The sequence below is a fragment of the Molothrus aeneus genome, chromosome 6 (genome assembly GCF_037042795.1).
Source record: "Molothrus aeneus isolate 106 chromosome 6, BPBGC_Maene_1.0, whole genome shotgun sequence".
NCBI lineage: Eukaryota > Metazoa > Chordata > Aves > Passeriformes > Icteridae > Molothrus > Molothrus aeneus.
The window spans coordinates 19,715,246-19,732,636 of NC_089651.1; the positions used below are offsets into that span (position 1 = coordinate 19,715,246).

The window sequence follows — 17,391 nt, forward strand, 5'->3', positions numbered from 1 at the left end:
TGTGTGTGTCATGCAGGAATAGCAACTGAAAAAACAGTGTGAAAGGTGAAGAGTGAGATGTCCTGTGTCTTGATCTGCTGTAATGGTCTGCTGCTACCAGAAGTGGGTGTTCCCACCATCCCTTCTGCCATATGGCACCAGCTCTGTGCTCTGCAAACTGTTCTTGCTTGCTGACCTAGCTCAGTTTACCAATGTCACACAAAAGTAGCCTGGCAAAAACACTGCAGTTTTGTGCCATGATGGTGAGCTGAGGTCTGTGAAGCATGCAGATGCCATAACTGGCCCGCAGAAGGGAATGTCTGCTTAGGAAATGACATATGCCCTTGTTAGCCATGGCAAGATTTAGCACCGCTAAACCTTCTTGTCTGCTGTCACTTTATGGCTTCCTCTGTGCTGGTGAGAGAATTAGAAGATACTCCAACAGCATCTTACAAGCATTAACAGTGCTCAAACTCGGATCTGACTGAGGTGATGCTGGCTGCAGAACATCTTCCAGCACGGCCAGGGTCTTGCCAGATGCTGCAGAGTGCGTGGCTCATGGGAGGATCACTGGATAACGCAGTGTGATGTGTTTGGCAGATATTACCAAAAAACCTATGTCTCCTCATAGCAACTAGCCTGCAGCACCGAGCAAAGATCCCCCAAACTGTTGTGTTCAAGAGACATCTGGCATGAGCAGGACCCATGTGACAGCTTTCCCTTGCTTACCCCTATGCAGAACTTGAGGTTGGTTCTGCTCTGTCTCCCAGGGGCGATGTACGTAATTAAAAGTAACAATTTCAAGGTGAGAAAAAGTGGAACTATTTAAGGGCAATTATCTCCACCTGGTTGTAATCTCTCTGCTTTTGGTGCCTTGCTCATGGTGTGCTCTGTGGTAAATCACACTGTTATTCATGGATGTTGTCCTGTCTCATTTCTTTTTTTTTGGCAGCGTACAAACAGCAGTGATAAATGTGTTCAAAGGAGGAGGCTTGCAGAACAATGAACTTTACACCCTCAATGAAAATATCAGGTAGGTCACTGAAATGCACGAAAATGGATTTTGTTGCTGCTTGTTTGGTGTTTGCTGGGATCTGTTGCCTTCAGAACCACATGTAAAGGTATTGGTGGGAGGAGAAGGGATGAAAGCAAATTTAAGCACAGCTTTGGGATTTCTGGCTAAGTTACTTCTTTCTTGCTATCGAGTGACATGAATGGCATGGGATAATTTGGATAATTTTTCTCCAACTTGTGTAGCTTTGATAAGGACAGGTTGTGTATTGGCTTGGATTGTAAGGATTTTGTTCCCTCCTAGGAGCTATGCCTCTTTTGAATGTGTTTTATACGTAATAATATTGGCATCTCTTTTCTTAAACCAAACTTCTCAGAACTGTGGAGTGTTTAAAGCAAACCACAGCATTTTGTTTAAAAGCTTAATCTTCACATGATAATTGCAGAGCAAAACCTGAAAATATGAACAGTAAAGATAAAAACAACTAAAAGCCTAGCTAACATTTTTTGTCGCTGATGCTAGTGATGGTTAAAAGTATCGTTTTCTTTTAAAAGCAGGTTTCATGATTATCTGTGGTTTCATTCTGATTAGTTGGAAAGTTTGATTAGCAATAGATAGGACTGTGGAGTATATAAAGAACTATTTATTCTTGCCTTGGTTTCCAAGTGCTGCTGAGAGAAGTATTGTCAGGGCTAATGGATGTAGGTTCCTCCTTCTCTATTTACCAGTGTATCCATATTAATTCATTAAGAGTGCTGTCACATGTGTCTCTACTTCTTTTGTATGCCTTTCCCTCATTCCTATTGCATTGTTTTTTTGAGCTCCAAAAGATTCAAATGACAGTTTGAGCTAAGTATGTACTAAACAGCAGTCTAAATTACCCCTTTCCCCACTTTCAAAATAAATGCTGCTATCAGGGCAGGAGACTCTGTCCAATTTGGTCTAGTCCCAAACCCAAAAAGTTTAATATAATTCCTTTTGAGAGTTGAGCAAGGGCAGCATCTTGCACTTTAATGATATTTTAGTGTGTTCAGGTCAGAAGTCTTCAAGTTAGGTTTAAGCACTTGGAGCAGTCTTAATTCTCCACGGGATGAGTATTTGCGGACAAGAAAATAAAACCAGATGTCATAAGGCTTGGGAAATACCTAAAGCCCCAGCTTGTTAGCAGACTTGGGGAGTGGCTTTGGGCTTTGTGACTCGCCTGTTGCCCATGGCAGTGGCAGTATCCTGCTTTTCCCCTGAAGGGCAAGCAGGTGCTCCTTCCCACCCTTCCAGGGAGGCAGAACTGGGCAGAACTGCTGTGGGGCCTGGGCTTGGCCCCAGGGGCTGGACCATGCTCTCTTCATGCTGGTTGCTGAAGTGAATGCAGAGTGGTGAAAACCAGGCAAAGAACAGGAAATTCTTTATGAACTATGTATGCTTTGAGGGCAGTGCTCATGGTGGGAGGGGAAATGCCCTTTTCTACAGACATGCACTGCCAGGCTGTACTTGGAAGCACTCACCTTGAATTACATGATTAATGTTCCTGCAGGTGCCCTGAGCATTGGTTACATCTCCAAATGTCACTCTTTAAATAGACCATTTCACATCCACATTAATGCCCATCTAAGGAGCAAAGGACAGGCCTCTGCATGTGTCTGCATGAACACCTGCAGCCTCACACCTGTGGTTCTGGATGGAGCTCCCAGCACAGGGTGAGCTCTGTGCACAAGGTGAATCCCTAGCTTGACACTGGAGAAAAGCCAGACCTCTGAGACAGACAACTCTTGTGGGCCATGAAGTTGAGCTGGTGCATTTCCCTTGCCCTTGTTTGTAGCTCTCCACTCAGCTCCTGGCTTGTAGTTTGCAAATGCAGTAAGAGGCTCTCAGGTTCTGCACAATGCTTCATCATTTGGCAGAGGGGAAACACGGGACAGTTTTAAAGGAGTATGGTAATGACAGGACCAGGAGATGAGCAGGTGGTAACATTTTGTTCTGGATTGCTGCCACCTAGATTTTATCTTGCTGTGATTTGATACCATTTCACTGGCTAATTTTCATTTTTTTTAACCTGCTCTGAAAGTCAGTTGTCATCGCAAGAGGAAATGTAATAAATGCCTTTGGCAAATGGAATTTCTGTAAGTGGGAGATGACCTGGCCATGCTTAGGAAGAGACCCCTCCCTTGATTTTTTTCTAAGGTGCAAGTGTCTGGTTGCTGATCTTACCTGCATGAAGCCAAATCCTGCTGGGCTTGTCAAGTCAGGTGGAGAGCCTGCTGGATTGGCTGAAGCCAGTGGAAAAGCTTCTGACAAATCAGTCCCCAAAGACTTACCTGATTTATTGATCTCATAGATATAGACATGGGCTTTGATTTGGGTGGGTGAATACAAGCACTCAGAGGGAGAAAGAGTAAAGGCATGTTGGCATGCAAATAAATGCAGAAGCATTGTAAAGTGGTTAGAGAGGAAGGCTGTCAAATTTGACTTTGAACAGAGATGAGGTAAAGTGGCATAGTTTGGTGGTAAAAACCCAGCCTAAGAACTGGATGGTTGCTGATTCAAATGCTGTTTTCAAGAACTCTTGACTGTACTTTACATTGGTAAAAAGCAAAACTCTTAGAACAGAAAAGAAATTGCAGTGTTTGGCAATGGAAAGTGTTGGGCAACCTTTAAATTTTAGGCAGAATTTACTGCTACAGAATTTATTCTCAATCACTGAAAGCTTAAAGTGAAAATGCACTGAATATCCTGAGTTGTTTTTTTGATGCTGCCTCTGATGTAAAACAATCCTGATTTTTATATAATTTTTTTAAAAACCACAAATATGTATTAGAATTTAAAACTTTTATCACAGCCTAATTTAAAAGCCAACAGTTTTCATCAGAAAGACTTCTTTAGAGTGGTTTTTGCCTGTATGTATTTAAAACACCTCTTGTTAAGTTTCTAGAATTTCTTCCTTGGAAAATATGCCTTGTTTTTTATTGTTTGAAATGTGGCAGTTAAAATGTGGGTGCAGCTTCTGTTTCATTTCTCCTCTCCTTCTACTTCCAAAAGAAAAGGAAGTACAATATTAGGGAGATATGCTATCTTCAATGACATGAAAGGCATCTTTGTTTAAACAAGAAAGCAGAAAAAATAATGGATTTCAATCTAAATAACTCCAGATTTTCTTCCCAGCTTTCTGTTCATTCAGGGAGGTAATTTCTTTTTTCGCTTGTTCTAGGTGTATGGTTTATAATATCGAAGACTTCAGAGAAACTGTTTAATTCCTTTATAATTTGAGAATAGCCTTTGTAAAATACGTATGTGAGAGAAATCTGTGTCCAAAAGGACCCATTCCCATACATTCCTATATCTTTGGTATGCCTGGTAGTAAAGTGCAGGTATAGCTGTAAGAAATGACCAGCAGTGGCTGCTACTTCATGGCTCCATTCCTTCTGTCTACAGACGGCTGCTGAAGAGTGAACTTGGATCCTTCATCACAGATTACTTTCAGGTATTGCATGACTTGCTTGCTTTATTTTGAGGTTTGCTCCCTTCAGCTTTTTAGCCTATAACAAAATTAGGATCCCTTTTTACATGTGTGTAGCCTACAAGTTTTGCTTTTGTTTTACTGAAGAAGATGATGGAGGTACTGGACTTTGAAAATGTGGGCCATGTAGCCCTGGGAGTAATTATTTTTATTGATGTGAGTGTAGAATTAAGGATAATCTTCCTTTGCACTTAAGAAATGCTGCTAGTAGCCTGCCAAGATCAACAAGGAATTCACTTGAAGTTTTTAAAGAAGATGGGATGCCTTTTCTTGAGTGTAGAAAAATCAAAAGGTTTTCTGCAACAGGGGCCAGCAAAGGGAAAGAGGAGAGATAATGACAACTGCCTGGAGGCAGGAGGGGGCAAAGAGAAGGAAGTTTCTATCAGCAGGAAATCAACCTGGGTGCTGTTTGCCTTTTAGTCCCACAAATACAAATGCAGCTTCTGAAAAAGGAAAATGTGCAAGATGAAGTAACCATGACAGACTTGAGCAGTCACAAATGTGAATACGTGTTGCTGTGTTTTATTGACACTGGCCAGATAGACAGAGGTTCACATGTAACCACGTGAAAGCCTGCTGGTTGATTTTTAGAAGGCACTGATGGCTTTCAATGTTTTAATTTGTTCAGTTTAATTTGTTGATTATTAAAAAAAAAAAAAAGGGCTGCTGGAAACAAGAGGGTTTTCTTCCCTTTGAGTAAGGGAGAGAAAAATTCTGTACTTTCTGAAGCGGCTGATGCTGCTGTGTGCGTGCTAACAGCTTGAAAGAGGAAAAAGAAGACTAGTGTTGTTTCCTATCAGATTACGTGATTTATTAGATTACATGGCTTTAAAAAATCCCCCTGCTGTGCTATCAAGTGAGAAGAAAACTCCTGCCCCAGGGGTAGTTATGTTTCACTTCCTCAGCCCCTCTCTGCACAAGTTGTTTACTGCAGAGGCAGCTGCTGGCGGCACAAGGCAGGATGTTTCCTAGACCCTGAGTGGGGTGGCAGCCACCAGCACTCACATTTAATTTCTGGGGTATTTTTGCTCAGTGTCAAAAGGAGCAACTTGGCATCTGCCAGACTTAGCCTGAGGTAAAACCCTTGGTGCAGGCAAGCTGTGGGACAAACTGTGAGATAAAGGCTATTGTCAGAAGTGATATTTTTCCCTCTGTGACCTAAGATGCAGACTTATTTCTGATTCTAGACTAACGGCATATGGCCATGATAAAAGTTACCACTCCCTCCTGAATGTCTTTCCTCAGAAATCCTCTTTCCTCAGATATCCTAGGGCCATGGAGTGGGGAAAGACTGTTCATGTGCCAAAGAAGGGCTGACAGCATTATTTCATTTGTCTGTGGGTTCTGTTTCACTGCTGATGCCAGCTGAATTATGGCAGTACTGGTGCCACCAAGATGAGCAGAGTTGAATCAAGCTGCTGATTTGGCTGAAAAATAACCTTGAAAGAAAAAAACCAATGTTTCCAACTACTTCCTTTGACGTGTTGTGGTCATCACCTCTGACATGGGGGAGGTGCTGGGAGTGGGTCACCAGGATGCGGAGCAGAGTGGAAGTGCATCTTTTGGCCATGACTTCCTCTGACATCTGTTAAAGCTCATTGAAAACTATTCCAAGAACCACGTTTTCTGTCCCCCTGCATTGAAATGGACCCTGAAGAATATGCTCTCTGAGTAGCCAGGCAGTTTTAAATATCCTAGCAGCAATTAGAGGAACTAACGGGATCATGTAATATTTAGATGTGATAAACTGACTTGAACGTTTTTCATTTCTTATGCCGTGGCACTTATAACTGGAGCCACTAAGAGGAACTTTAAAATCACATTTGTTGTAAGAGTTGGGGATTTTACATTATGTAAATTTTATACACTCACACATGCACATTTTTTTATAAGCATTGAATATTCAAGACTAAAATGGAACAGAGCTTTTATAGTGAGACAAAGCTACCTTTGTGATCAACTTGACTTAATTACTCACAAGTCCTTTTCATCAGCACTCATGCAAATTAACAGTTTTTAGCTCCTGAAATTGCTAAAGGAATGTTTAGGAAATGGTTGGAGATTACGCAGTCTTTTTCTGCTACCAAGCCATCATCATACCAGAGTTAATGAGTCTGTTTTGTCTTTGAAAGAGAAATATAATTCCCATAAGGGCTGCAGTGCAAACGCAGATGTTTGATTCTGAAGGAAAGTTGTGTTTATAAATCTGCCGCTTTAGCAATCCTACTGTATATACAACCCCTCTCCTTGGATTGAAGCCTGAGGGAAAATGCCAGATAGTTGGGGTTTGCAGCGTTTGCTGCAGATCTACCTTAAAGCAGTGCTTCATGCTCAGGCTTTTCAGGACTGACTTTGCCCATGAACTGATTCTAGAATTTCCTGAAAAGGGGCATTTGTACCTACCTCTCTGCTCAATCACACAGCAGGGCACCATTTGCTCTCACTGCTGGGTTATTTTGCTGGTGGTCAGCTGAACTACAATAGAGTGGAAATCCTATGACCATGGAAGGTAAGAGGCTGGGATTTGGAGAAACAGGGTGTACTGGCAGTTGGGACTTCTCTGGTGCAGCTGTGTGATTTTTCAGATAAGCTGCCTTCATTTTCCTACTGTCTGGCCCTCGTGTTGGTGGAGAATAAATTTTAAATATAAAATCAGCAAGTGTTGATAAATTGATGCATTATCTGCCTCATTCTGCAACAGCCTGAAACAAAACCTCTGGAAGGGATGAATTGTGTCTTTTTACTCTGTATAGGCTTGTTAATCTTGAAACTCATGGGGGGCAAAATGGAAATGCATTTGTGTCTGTTAACTCCAAACTGTCTCCTCCCAAGGCAGAGAGACCTGGTCCTTCCCAGGCACTGTAACCTCTCCCAGAACCCATAGGCTGCAAATGCAGAAAGTCAAATGCCCAGAACTGATGCCTGATGTCCACTCCCTGCACTGGCAGAGCTGGTAGGTGAGGAATGGCAAGTGGACTGTGTTTCCTCATCTAATCCAATGAGATCTTTGATGTCTCAAAACCAGAGGGCAGCTGTTACATAATTTCCAGCCTGCTGCAATGGAGAGCCACCGCAGGTGGCAAGTCCTGACTCAGAATTAGACCCAGCTTTCTGTTTGTGCGAAGCTGCAGAAGCTGCAGTGTGTGAGAGCACGCATTGCTGAGGTGTCAAGCAAAGTCCAGGCAGCAAGATGATAATAAATAGCTGAAAAGCAAGTGGTGTCAGCAATGAGGCGAGCCTGGGTCCCAACCAAAACTGATTTTATCTTCTGCCTTTAGAGCAGTCAGTAGTGGTGCTGGGGAACCTTTCTGTGGTCAGAGTTTCTCTCGCTGTAGGCTCCGCAGCTGTGCACGGTGGCTGCAGTGATAGGGGGAAACCTGCTCTCCTCCCTCTCTTGTGGCACCATAAAGATCTTTTTTTAAGGTCCCCACTGCATGTTTTCCTGGAACTCCAGCCTGGAGAGATGACTCCAGCATCTCTCATGATGTTTGCTTGCTCCTTTGAAAGGCTGCTTTGTGAAGCCTAGCTAACAGCTGAAAAGGCCATGTGGCTGCTTAGCCAAAGAGAAAAATACAGGGGGTGTGATGCATCCTTCCTTGATGCCAGGTTTCTCTGTCTACCTGTTTCACAGCAAGGCAAGGAAATAATTGTGTAGGCTATTGCAGTGATGGTTACTGCTGGATACAGGCAGCACCAGCTTTGCTCTGGCCAAGTGCTGTCTTGTGCCTGCTGCCAGGGGCTACAGCAGCTCGGCTGCTGCACAGGGAACAGAATTCACACTTGTGTGATTTGCAGAGCTCAGCTGTGTGTCTGCAATACTCTTTTGGGTCAAGCTGGTCTTTATTATTGTATTTGTCTGGGAACCTCTGTTTGGCTGGGAACCTCTGTTCTTGCAGGTCTGCTAATTATTTCTGCTTCAACTGGCACTTTCTAGAGCAGCTTTGATGGAGCAGCTCCAGACACTCTATGGCAACTGTCCAAGTTTGTTATCATGGATGGAATCCCTCAGCAGTAGTCCTGGGTGGCAGCAGGGACACCTCCTTTCAGGCCCCAGGATTCTGTAGATGTGTGTAAATCCTTCCAAAGGGAGCCAAGTTGCTCCCACTCAGAGCATGGTCAGGGTGCCCTGGCCTGGCTGAGCAGGATCCCCCCTGGAGCAGGGATAACCAGGGTGAAGTCAGGGGCCCTGGCTGTGGGGTTTTCCCAGAGCTGCTGCCTGCCTCCTTGTGGTCTGGATCATAGCAGTGCTGCCTACTTGGTCTGCTCCCCTTCTTACCCTCCTTGCCTCACTTTCATCTCTTCAAGTGGGCTTTCTCTTTTATCTGTTGTGAACAAAACCAGCTCTAGGAAGAGTCATTTTAGGATATGATTTCATATTTATCTTGCCGTTTCTCCCCTGTGTAGGATCGAAGTGATCTCTCTGCTTCTGTCAGTGTTTCCCCTCCTGTTAAAGAAAAAAAGCTGGGGGTGGGAGGGTGCTCTAGATATGAGATGCTGCAGCTCACACAAATTTGTATTTTGTGAAACACTGCCAAGAATTAGCTAGGTGTTTGTGTGCAGCTGGCAATAACTTTGTAGAAAATACTTGGCAAGTAAGTTTGGGTGATGCTTTTTCTCTCAAATTTGCATCAGATTATCCACAAAGCAGTGGCTATGTGCTTGTAGAGCCTGTAAAAGTGTGGTTTAGCACTAGAATACAAAGCCCCGGCTGCCTATAAAACAGGGTGCATTTAAGAAACGCTGTAGCATTCTGTAGAAATTTTTTTTTTCCACCCAGCAAAATGAGGTCAATTAATTTGAGTATGTTCTGGATCAGTTTACTTCTGTTTCAAGCTTATGTTGTTTGATGAACTAATATTAATTTGTTAATTTGAAGGTGGCTTTTAAAAGACATACTAGCCATGTTTGGCTTGGAGACATTAAGGGAAAGCAGAATTTATCCATAATTAAATGGATGTTTGTGTAAACCTTTTTCCCTCAAAGGTAATGACTTATTTGTTATTAGCAGGGGGATTAATTTGTACTTTGCTGTACTGCAGACATGGCATTTAGGCAAGATGTGAAGTTGCCTGGGATGACTTGAGCCTCCTTGATGATTTCTGTGGAGTTGCAGCCAAAGCTACTCAGCTGTTTTCCACCAGCCTTCTGCTTGCATGTAGCACTCACAGCAGAGCAAGCTGTGCTGGTGGCATGGCTGTCACCCCAAAATCCTTCCTGTTGGCTCTGTCTGGGGGCTGGCACCACACCCAGGGTGCTGGCTGAGTGCTTCTGATGGGCAGCATCTGATTTACCCCATTCTGCCCAGGGGTACTGGGGCTGTGCACAGGAAGGGAATGCCCAGATCCTGCAGCGGGAGGGAGGGAGAAGGTGCTGGGCACTGCAGGCTCTGCTGGTTTGAGAGAGGAGCCCCAGCTGTTGTGCCTGGGACAGCTTTCACCTCCTGGGAGGATGGTGGCGCTGGTATTACTCCATTGGGCGTGCATGGAGGCATTTGCCTCAATTTCTCTATCAGGGAAGGCAAAGAGGAAAATACCTGTGCCAGAAAAAAGGAAGGAATTGTATGGGTTTTATAAGGTGGTGGCTGACTGCCTTCAATTTTTTTTTTTTTTATTCCAAATGGTTTGAGGATGACTTTAAAGAGTAGCAAATACAGACATGTGAGAAGCTCTTCACTGAGGAACAAATGAAAAGTGATTATTTTCACTTTGAATCCTGCCTTTAGAAACTTAGGGCATTTAAAAATTTACTTAAAAGCTTTCTTTTAGCTGCCTTTCTTACCGGTGTATCTGAGTCAGCTATTTTGGTTTTCTGCTCTCAGAAAAGGGGTCAGCCTGTGAGATTTCACAAGGTCACTTCTATCTGCTGCAAAACAGATCTTTCTCCAGATTTCTCAACTGCATGTACATGTTTTGAAGTTGGGACTTTGTTTCTCTGCACAGCAGAGTAGCAAAGAGTAAAGGCAGGTTTGCACCTCCCACAATGAGCATTAAGCATCCCGTGGTGTCCCAGCAGAGGGTGAGGAGAACAGCCTGGGGAACCAGGAAAAGCTCATTTGGGGAGGGAAGGGAATCCCTGCTCCCCCAAGCTCCCATCCCTGTTCAGCTGTAATTGCAAAGAGATGGAAGGTGGCAGCTGAACTTTTTCAAATAAATGTGCCTTTCAAGCTTACTTGGTATGAGTCTCTATCTAGTCTTGCTTTAAATAGAAGATTTATTTTTCCTCTTAGCTCTATGCTTCTGGCAAGCATGCAAGGGATGTGGCAGCAAAATGAGATTTATAATCTAGACAAGGTCTGAAACAGAGCTCCACTGCAGCTGGAGTAGCTTGTATTGATTTGTCAGCAGAGCCTGTAGGGTTTGGTAAGGACAATTTGCCTGTCCAGCTTGCTCTGAGGGATTAATATTTGGATTGAATGAATTCCTAAGCCTGTGACTTCTTGCAGAAAATTAGGAAAAAGTAACATTTCCAGATATTTTCAGGACAGGGAGAAAGGAAATAAAGTGTGGTTGATTTTTACTTTTTTTTTTTTTAAGTCTCTTCCACAGGAAAAGGAAAAATCTGAGAGGATAAGTGAAAAGTCTGCACTAACTACAGTAACTATATAGCCCTAATCTCTTCTTTAAGGAAACCTTTAGAGTGAGATTATGCAATCTCTTTAGCACATGGAATTGCTATAGTACATTCATAGGAGCATTATAAATTTGTTACCACAGAGTAATGATTTATATATCTATTTTGCAATAGGTACAGCTGTGCTGTCCACTAGCATGTACAAATGTATTCTTTGGTTGCTGACTTAGTTGCAAAAAAACCCAAACAATCCCTGGAAGCAAAAAATATCAATAATATTAACTTTGAGGCAAAGTACCTGGAAGATTGTATCCAGAGTGGGAAACATATGTAAAATGAAATCTAAGAAGGAATTCGTATTTCTTGAGAGAAACACAAGAAAACAAGAATCACATCCTCATGTGTGTATATATGTATATATACACACCTTTATATTACAAAGCAGTTTAAAATAATACAGTATTAAAGACCAGCTCTAAATTTCCCCTGCAGTATATGAGAAGTAATTGCCTTGAGCTACAGGTTGAAAAATAAAGAAGTTCAGTACTTTTTTAGATGAACTGAAAGCAGGATTAACGTGCCATATCACTCCAACATCTATTGTTCAAGCAGAAAAATATTTCTAGTGTAAGTGGGTTTCGCTTTTTTCCCCTTATGGTTTTCTTCATTACAGATTTCTTTCTCCCTCCTTTTTCACACTGTTGGTTTTTCCTGTAAAGTTTTTTTGTTGTTGTCCAGACATGATATGTGTAGCCATTTATTTCTGTTGAATAAATCTAAAACTTGAATGGACAGCCTGGCAACTTAGTATTTCCCTCCAAAGTCCATGTTTCTGCTAGAGGATCTTCATAAAACTGTCACCTTCCACTCATTGCTAACATTTGGAGATGTTGTAGGTTTTTTTCATTATGTGACCATATTTATCCAGATTGCTAATTCCTGTTGTCATTGCCCAAGTGAGAAATATCTCCCATCCTGAGGATGTCACAGAGGATTGTCTCCTCCTTTTTATACCCAGCTTTGTGATAGCTTCTTGTTGGAGGGAGGATGCAGAGGTGTGCTGCTCTCTTGGCTTGGGGTGCTTCCAGAGATGCCTGTCTCTGTGTCAGGGCTGAGCCAGGCTGGCATGTGGTTCCAGAGGCAGGCTTGCAATGCAGAGTGGGAGCACCAGGGCAGGATGCACTATGGCAGCTCATCAGGAGGCTGTGGTGGTGTCCACTGGGAATGACAGAGATGTGCCTTGCTCCATGGCTGATGGAAGGTTCAAAAGTGCAGCCTTGACCTGGTTCCCCTTAAAAACCAGAAACTGAACAGTCGGGGAGTCATCTCTGACTGTTGTGGGCTACCCTGATACTGAATCCTTTCAGAGAGGCAGAAGGCCTATATTCTCTATCAGTGTGATCTCTGTACCTTTTTTAGGATGCAGTAATATTGTATTATGTGGGATTGCAGTGCCTTTCTCTGGCATTCTCAAAGCTTTTCAGAATAACTGATTCACCTGGTGCTGGTGGGAGAACAAAAAGATAGGTGTTGTTTTTGCACCATTCTTACATTTGGGGAAGTGGGAACAAAAAGCTAATCAGGTATTTGGATGTCATGGACTGCAAACAGGCTTATTGATACCTTGATCTGTCTGGTCCATGAGAGTTAAGTTTATCTAGAAAGACCAGGTCCTGCCAGTTCTTCTGCAGCTTGACACTGCACACTGAGATCATCCAGCTTCTCAATACAAAAAGAATGACCTCATGGAAAGACAATAGGTAGGAATAGAGAAGTAGATGTTAGGGAGCTGAACTTGGCCTGCTGTGCAGTTAGACAAGCAATGAGCAAGTGCAAAAAGAAGAAGAGAGTGGGACCTTTTCATGGCATTTGACTCTTTGATTACCTCCATCCTGTAATTGAGTTATAGCATATGTGGGTGCACCATTATGGTAAGAACCATTTTATTTTCTTGACTCCCTCCCTGTGACCCTTCCCATTTCTGGGAGATGTTTCAACTGCTGTGTCTGTTGCATTCTCATGTCTAGCTGAACAAGAAGGGGTTAAGGAATGCCTAGCACTCACACTGAGCCCAGTGCTGGAAAAAGGTACTGCAACATGACTAATCTGAAGATTAATGCATGCAAAGTGGGTAGTATGCATTCTTCCATGTTCATTATAAATAAATAAAAGGCAAATGCACGCCTCTCTTTTTCTTTGTCAGAACCAGCTCCTTGCGAAAGGCTTGCTGTTTATGGAGGAGAAGGTCAAGCTGTGTGAAGGTAAGTATAGTAGGAAACCTGTTCTGGAAGGGAGTTGTGCTTTGATGTTTGGTCAGATGAGACGATTTGCCTGTCTGGAAAGCAAACAGCCCTGTCTGGTGCTGTCCTGGGGTGTCACACAGCCCCTTGGGAGCCCTGTGAGGCTGAAGAGAGGGTGGGCTGTTTGGATGGCCCCAGAGCCACGATGCTCCCACCAGCCATAACTGCACCACAAAAGCAGCAGTGTGGCTCTCCTGTGGCAGCTGAACCTGGGCTCATGGCACTTCTGGTCTGGACATGGATCCTGTTGTGAAACTGCTTGGAGCTGCCTTCTGCCTTTCACTTCTCAATGCGATTTGCAGCTCGATGTAAGCGTAATTTTGGATCCTCTGTCATGCCATTGAGAGCTGAACTATCAAGCTTTGTGTAAATTTAAAGAAAAGAACAGTCTTTTGGGTGAGAATGAAATCCTTCAGGAAAGAAGTTGATCACACATGGAGCTGTGTTCAAACTACTGCTGCAGAGCCTGTGGGCCAAGGTAAGTGTGGTGTGGCCAGGCAGTGCTGGACCTGTGGGGAGCTGCTCACATTTAGTAACTGTTTGCTCAAGCGAAGCCAGCACATCTTTATTCAAAACCAAGCTGCTGTTTGGTTTGACCCAGTTTTCTAGCCTGCAGGGAAGATCTCTTGCTAATCACCAGAGTGTTGTATGTGGGTCATTAAATGCCAATAGATGCTTATAATCTCACGTCATTGCTGGGCCTGGATTCCTCTGCACCAGTCTTCACCAAGTGACTTCACCCAGCTGGCAGGCTGTAGGATTTGGGCCCCAAAGGAGTAAGGGGTGGCCAGCCTTCTGCTTGGGGTGTGCTTCTTCAGCATTGACCCTGTGAGGGAGGAAAAAGGGCAGACTCCTGTATTTTCCAAGATGTGGAAAAAAGGCAGAATTCTGCATTTCCAAATGTGGGTACCTGCCTTGCCACTGCCAGCTCTTCAGAATGAATGCTGCACAGCTTACCAGAGACTTTGGTTTCTGTATTCATATTAAACTATTCCAGGGTTTGCTTTAGCATTATGAAAATTTAGTTTGAGTCTGTAATAAGCTGAGAGCTGCCCAAGAGTATGTTGCAGGTGCTCAGGTAGTTTGGGTCAGATGAAATTTCCCAGGCAGACAGAAAAACACCTTCTATGCCTCATTTTTCTGTCCCTAGCTTGAAGTGACACTGGAGCCACTTTGCTGTGCAGGCTGGCATCACTGCAGGAGATGACTCATGGACACCTTTCATTTATAATGTGTGGGCTTGTTGCAGGTCTTGTGGTCACAGCAATGAGGATTTCTTGTACATGCTTCTTGGTTAGTTCTGTCTTCCTGGAAAACTTACCCTGCCCCTGCACCCAGACAGAGTGGCTGCAGGGCATGGCAATGTTTCATCTGTGTCTATTTTTCAATCACACCCTCTTTAACGTGATTTTTCTTTATACAGTCTGTCAGAATCTCTTTCAATGCCTGCAGGATTTATGATTTCTTGAAGAAACAAACCATTCCTGCTTCCCCTTCAGAAGGAGAAGTGATCTTTGACATTTCATTGTGTCTCCAGACAGCAAAGCATTGTAGTCCTGGGTAGGAGGCAGAGGAGGGAAAATTTTAAACATTCAATTAATCTGTTTCCTGTTGTCTTTTTCGCTTGCACTTGGCTGTTGTGGTAATGGGTAGCTGTTGTGGGGGTTTTGGGTCTTTTCTTGTCTGCCTGCAGTTCCAGATTTGAAACCATAGTCATACCTGACACAGTGAAGCATCTCTTTGAAATTTTCTGTGGTTGCTAGTGGGCTGGCTCTCTGCTCAAAGGGAAATGTCTGCAGGATCTAGTCCTGCTGGCTCTCTGCTCTCTGGCTGTGCCCTAAGCAGCACAAGCCATGGGCAAGCAGAGTGAAAGTCTGTGTGGAAGTCTGCAGATGAGGAAAGCACTTCAGTACAGAGTCATAAGGCTCCTTTGAGTTGCAATTTTACATGTATTCCAGTTCCTCATGTATTCCATGTTCCTCATGTTGGTGACCTTGAGGATGAGTCTTCAAACCTGTCTTGAATGACCATCTTCCATTACTGCTCCTTGAGTCTAGACTGCTTCTGAGCTCCTGAGAGGTATCCCGGAAAATCCTTTTGTCAGAAACTGTGGTTTTAACCCTGAGTCTGTTTGCACCTGAGATTTCCAGGGATCGGTCTAAAACTTGAAATAAACACTGCAAACCTTAAGGTAAAGAACTTAGAGGCTTTGGGCCCAGATGCTGAGGAGTGCCCAGCTCTGTAAGTCAAACCTATGAGCATAATTTGATCACGATTATATTCCTGTTATGGGAATCCCAAGATTCATAGCTTAGTCTGCCTTGGTTTTAAATACCCACTTACATTTGGGGATGTTTGTTTGAATTAGAGTCATATAAGGGTTGGCCACATGTGGATTTCATTTGGGAACCTTCACAAGTGCCTCATTTGTCATTAGTACCTTTGTTGGGATACCTGACAGGTACCTGACTGCTGCTTGGTACTGAGTGGATGCTGGAGGGGGCTCAGGTCTTCTGAATGCTCTCCCTGACCTTGTTGCAGGATGATGTTGGAGTATCAGCTGCTGTTGGCTGTGACCTTCTGGTTCTCAGATTCAGCTGGTTTCGTGTGATCTCTTCTTGTGCTAGCTGAGCATGTTAACTGTGAGCTGTGCCATTGCACAATCCTGGGCTGTAGAGTTAAGCCTCTGGTTCAAGAGGGGCTTGTCTCTTTTGTTGGAATTGGCCTCATGTTTTGCACAGAAAAGGTCACAGCTTTGTGTCTCTGTTGGTTAAGGGGAAGCTTAGCTGGGTGATGTCCAGTTTTGGGCAGAAACTGCAGAAATGAAGTCTCTTGCCTGGGGAATTAGGGAGTACTTGGAAAATCCAACTTGCTTTTAGTGTCCCTGTCACTAAAGCTCTTGCTCCAATCTCTGTTTTCATAGGTGAGGATCGCATTGATGTCCTGTCTGAAATCTGGGATCACTATTTTACAGAGACTCTTCCTACACTCCAGGCAATATTCTACCCAGTCCAGGTAATCCTAATTACAGTTCACTCAGGTGAAGCAAAGTCACTGCAATGCCTGCTAATGGCAGGTTATAACATCTCTGCCAGCAGCACTGTTTGGCCAGTGGCTAAATACACATCAAAACCTTTAACCTAAATCTTGGAGAAAGTAGAGTTTATCCAAGTATTGACTATAAGAAGGACTGCTAAAATCTACTGGACAAGCATGGTGTTTTGGTGAGTTAACTGAATTTACTCCCAATTGTCTACTCTCTGTGCTTAGCTAAAATTGCACACTGAAACTGTTGGACTGTGCCTTGTCTAGAGTGAAGCTCTGGGCTATTTGTATTTATCATTCATTCTTTTTTAAATAGCTGTGACTGTTGGTGCAGATGACAGCACTGACAGCTTGTCTTAGAGGTATAAATCTGAAGACTAGCTCGGGAGAAAATGTGATTAACTCACCTTAATGACTTTTGAAGGGCTTATATCCCATTTGTGCCTTTGGGAAATCCTCAGTTAGGTTCTTGAAGCTTCAGTAAGGGGACGTGTAAGTCTATGGGTAGAGGAAGAATTAACATTTTATGTAAAACCTTTTACGCTGGGTATTTTGAGGGCTGAGTATCCCATCAGAAGTGTTGAGCTGTATCATTTTTTAATGTAGTTTTACTCAGAGTTTCTATATGAGCAGTCTAATTACCTCCCCAGCCTATTTTGACTTTTCTGCCATCAGAGAAAAAGAAAAATGTACCTCATGTGGGGAATGATGTTCTTGGAAATGCTAGCCTCCTCCCCTTGACTTTTGCCTCTTCTGGAAGACATTATTTCCAGAACCTTTTAAAATGATTTTTCCCTTGTATTATTTGAAAGGCAGCAGGTAAAGCTCAAAGGTTGCCCTTTTCCTCTAATCCTCTTAAAGCTGGCATTTCCTAAAAGAGAAAGGACTTCTGCAAAGACAGTCACTAACCTTTCTACTGTGTTTATTTTTGTTCTTTCCTTGCTCCAGATGCTTGGAGGTAGGTGTTTGACAGG

At 43.4% G+C, this 17,391-nt stretch overlaps 1 protein-coding gene across 1 annotated transcript in view; it reads left to right on the plus strand.

Annotated features, from left to right (window-relative positions):
• The window catches only part of PRR5L (proline rich 5 like), a 37,714-nt gene that overhangs the window by 712 nt on the left and 19,611 nt on the right, over positions 1 to 17,391 (plus strand). Inside the window, exons 2-5 of the mRNA XM_066551270.1 lie at positions 932 to 1,012; positions 4,418 to 4,466; positions 13,276 to 13,333; positions 16,296 to 16,387. Coding sequence (XP_066407367.1) covers positions 932 to 1,012; positions 4,418 to 4,466; positions 13,276 to 13,333; positions 16,296 to 16,387 — 280 coding nt within the window. The remainder of the gene's footprint in view (positions 1 to 931; positions 1,013 to 4,417; positions 4,467 to 13,275; positions 13,334 to 16,295; positions 16,388 to 17,391) is intronic.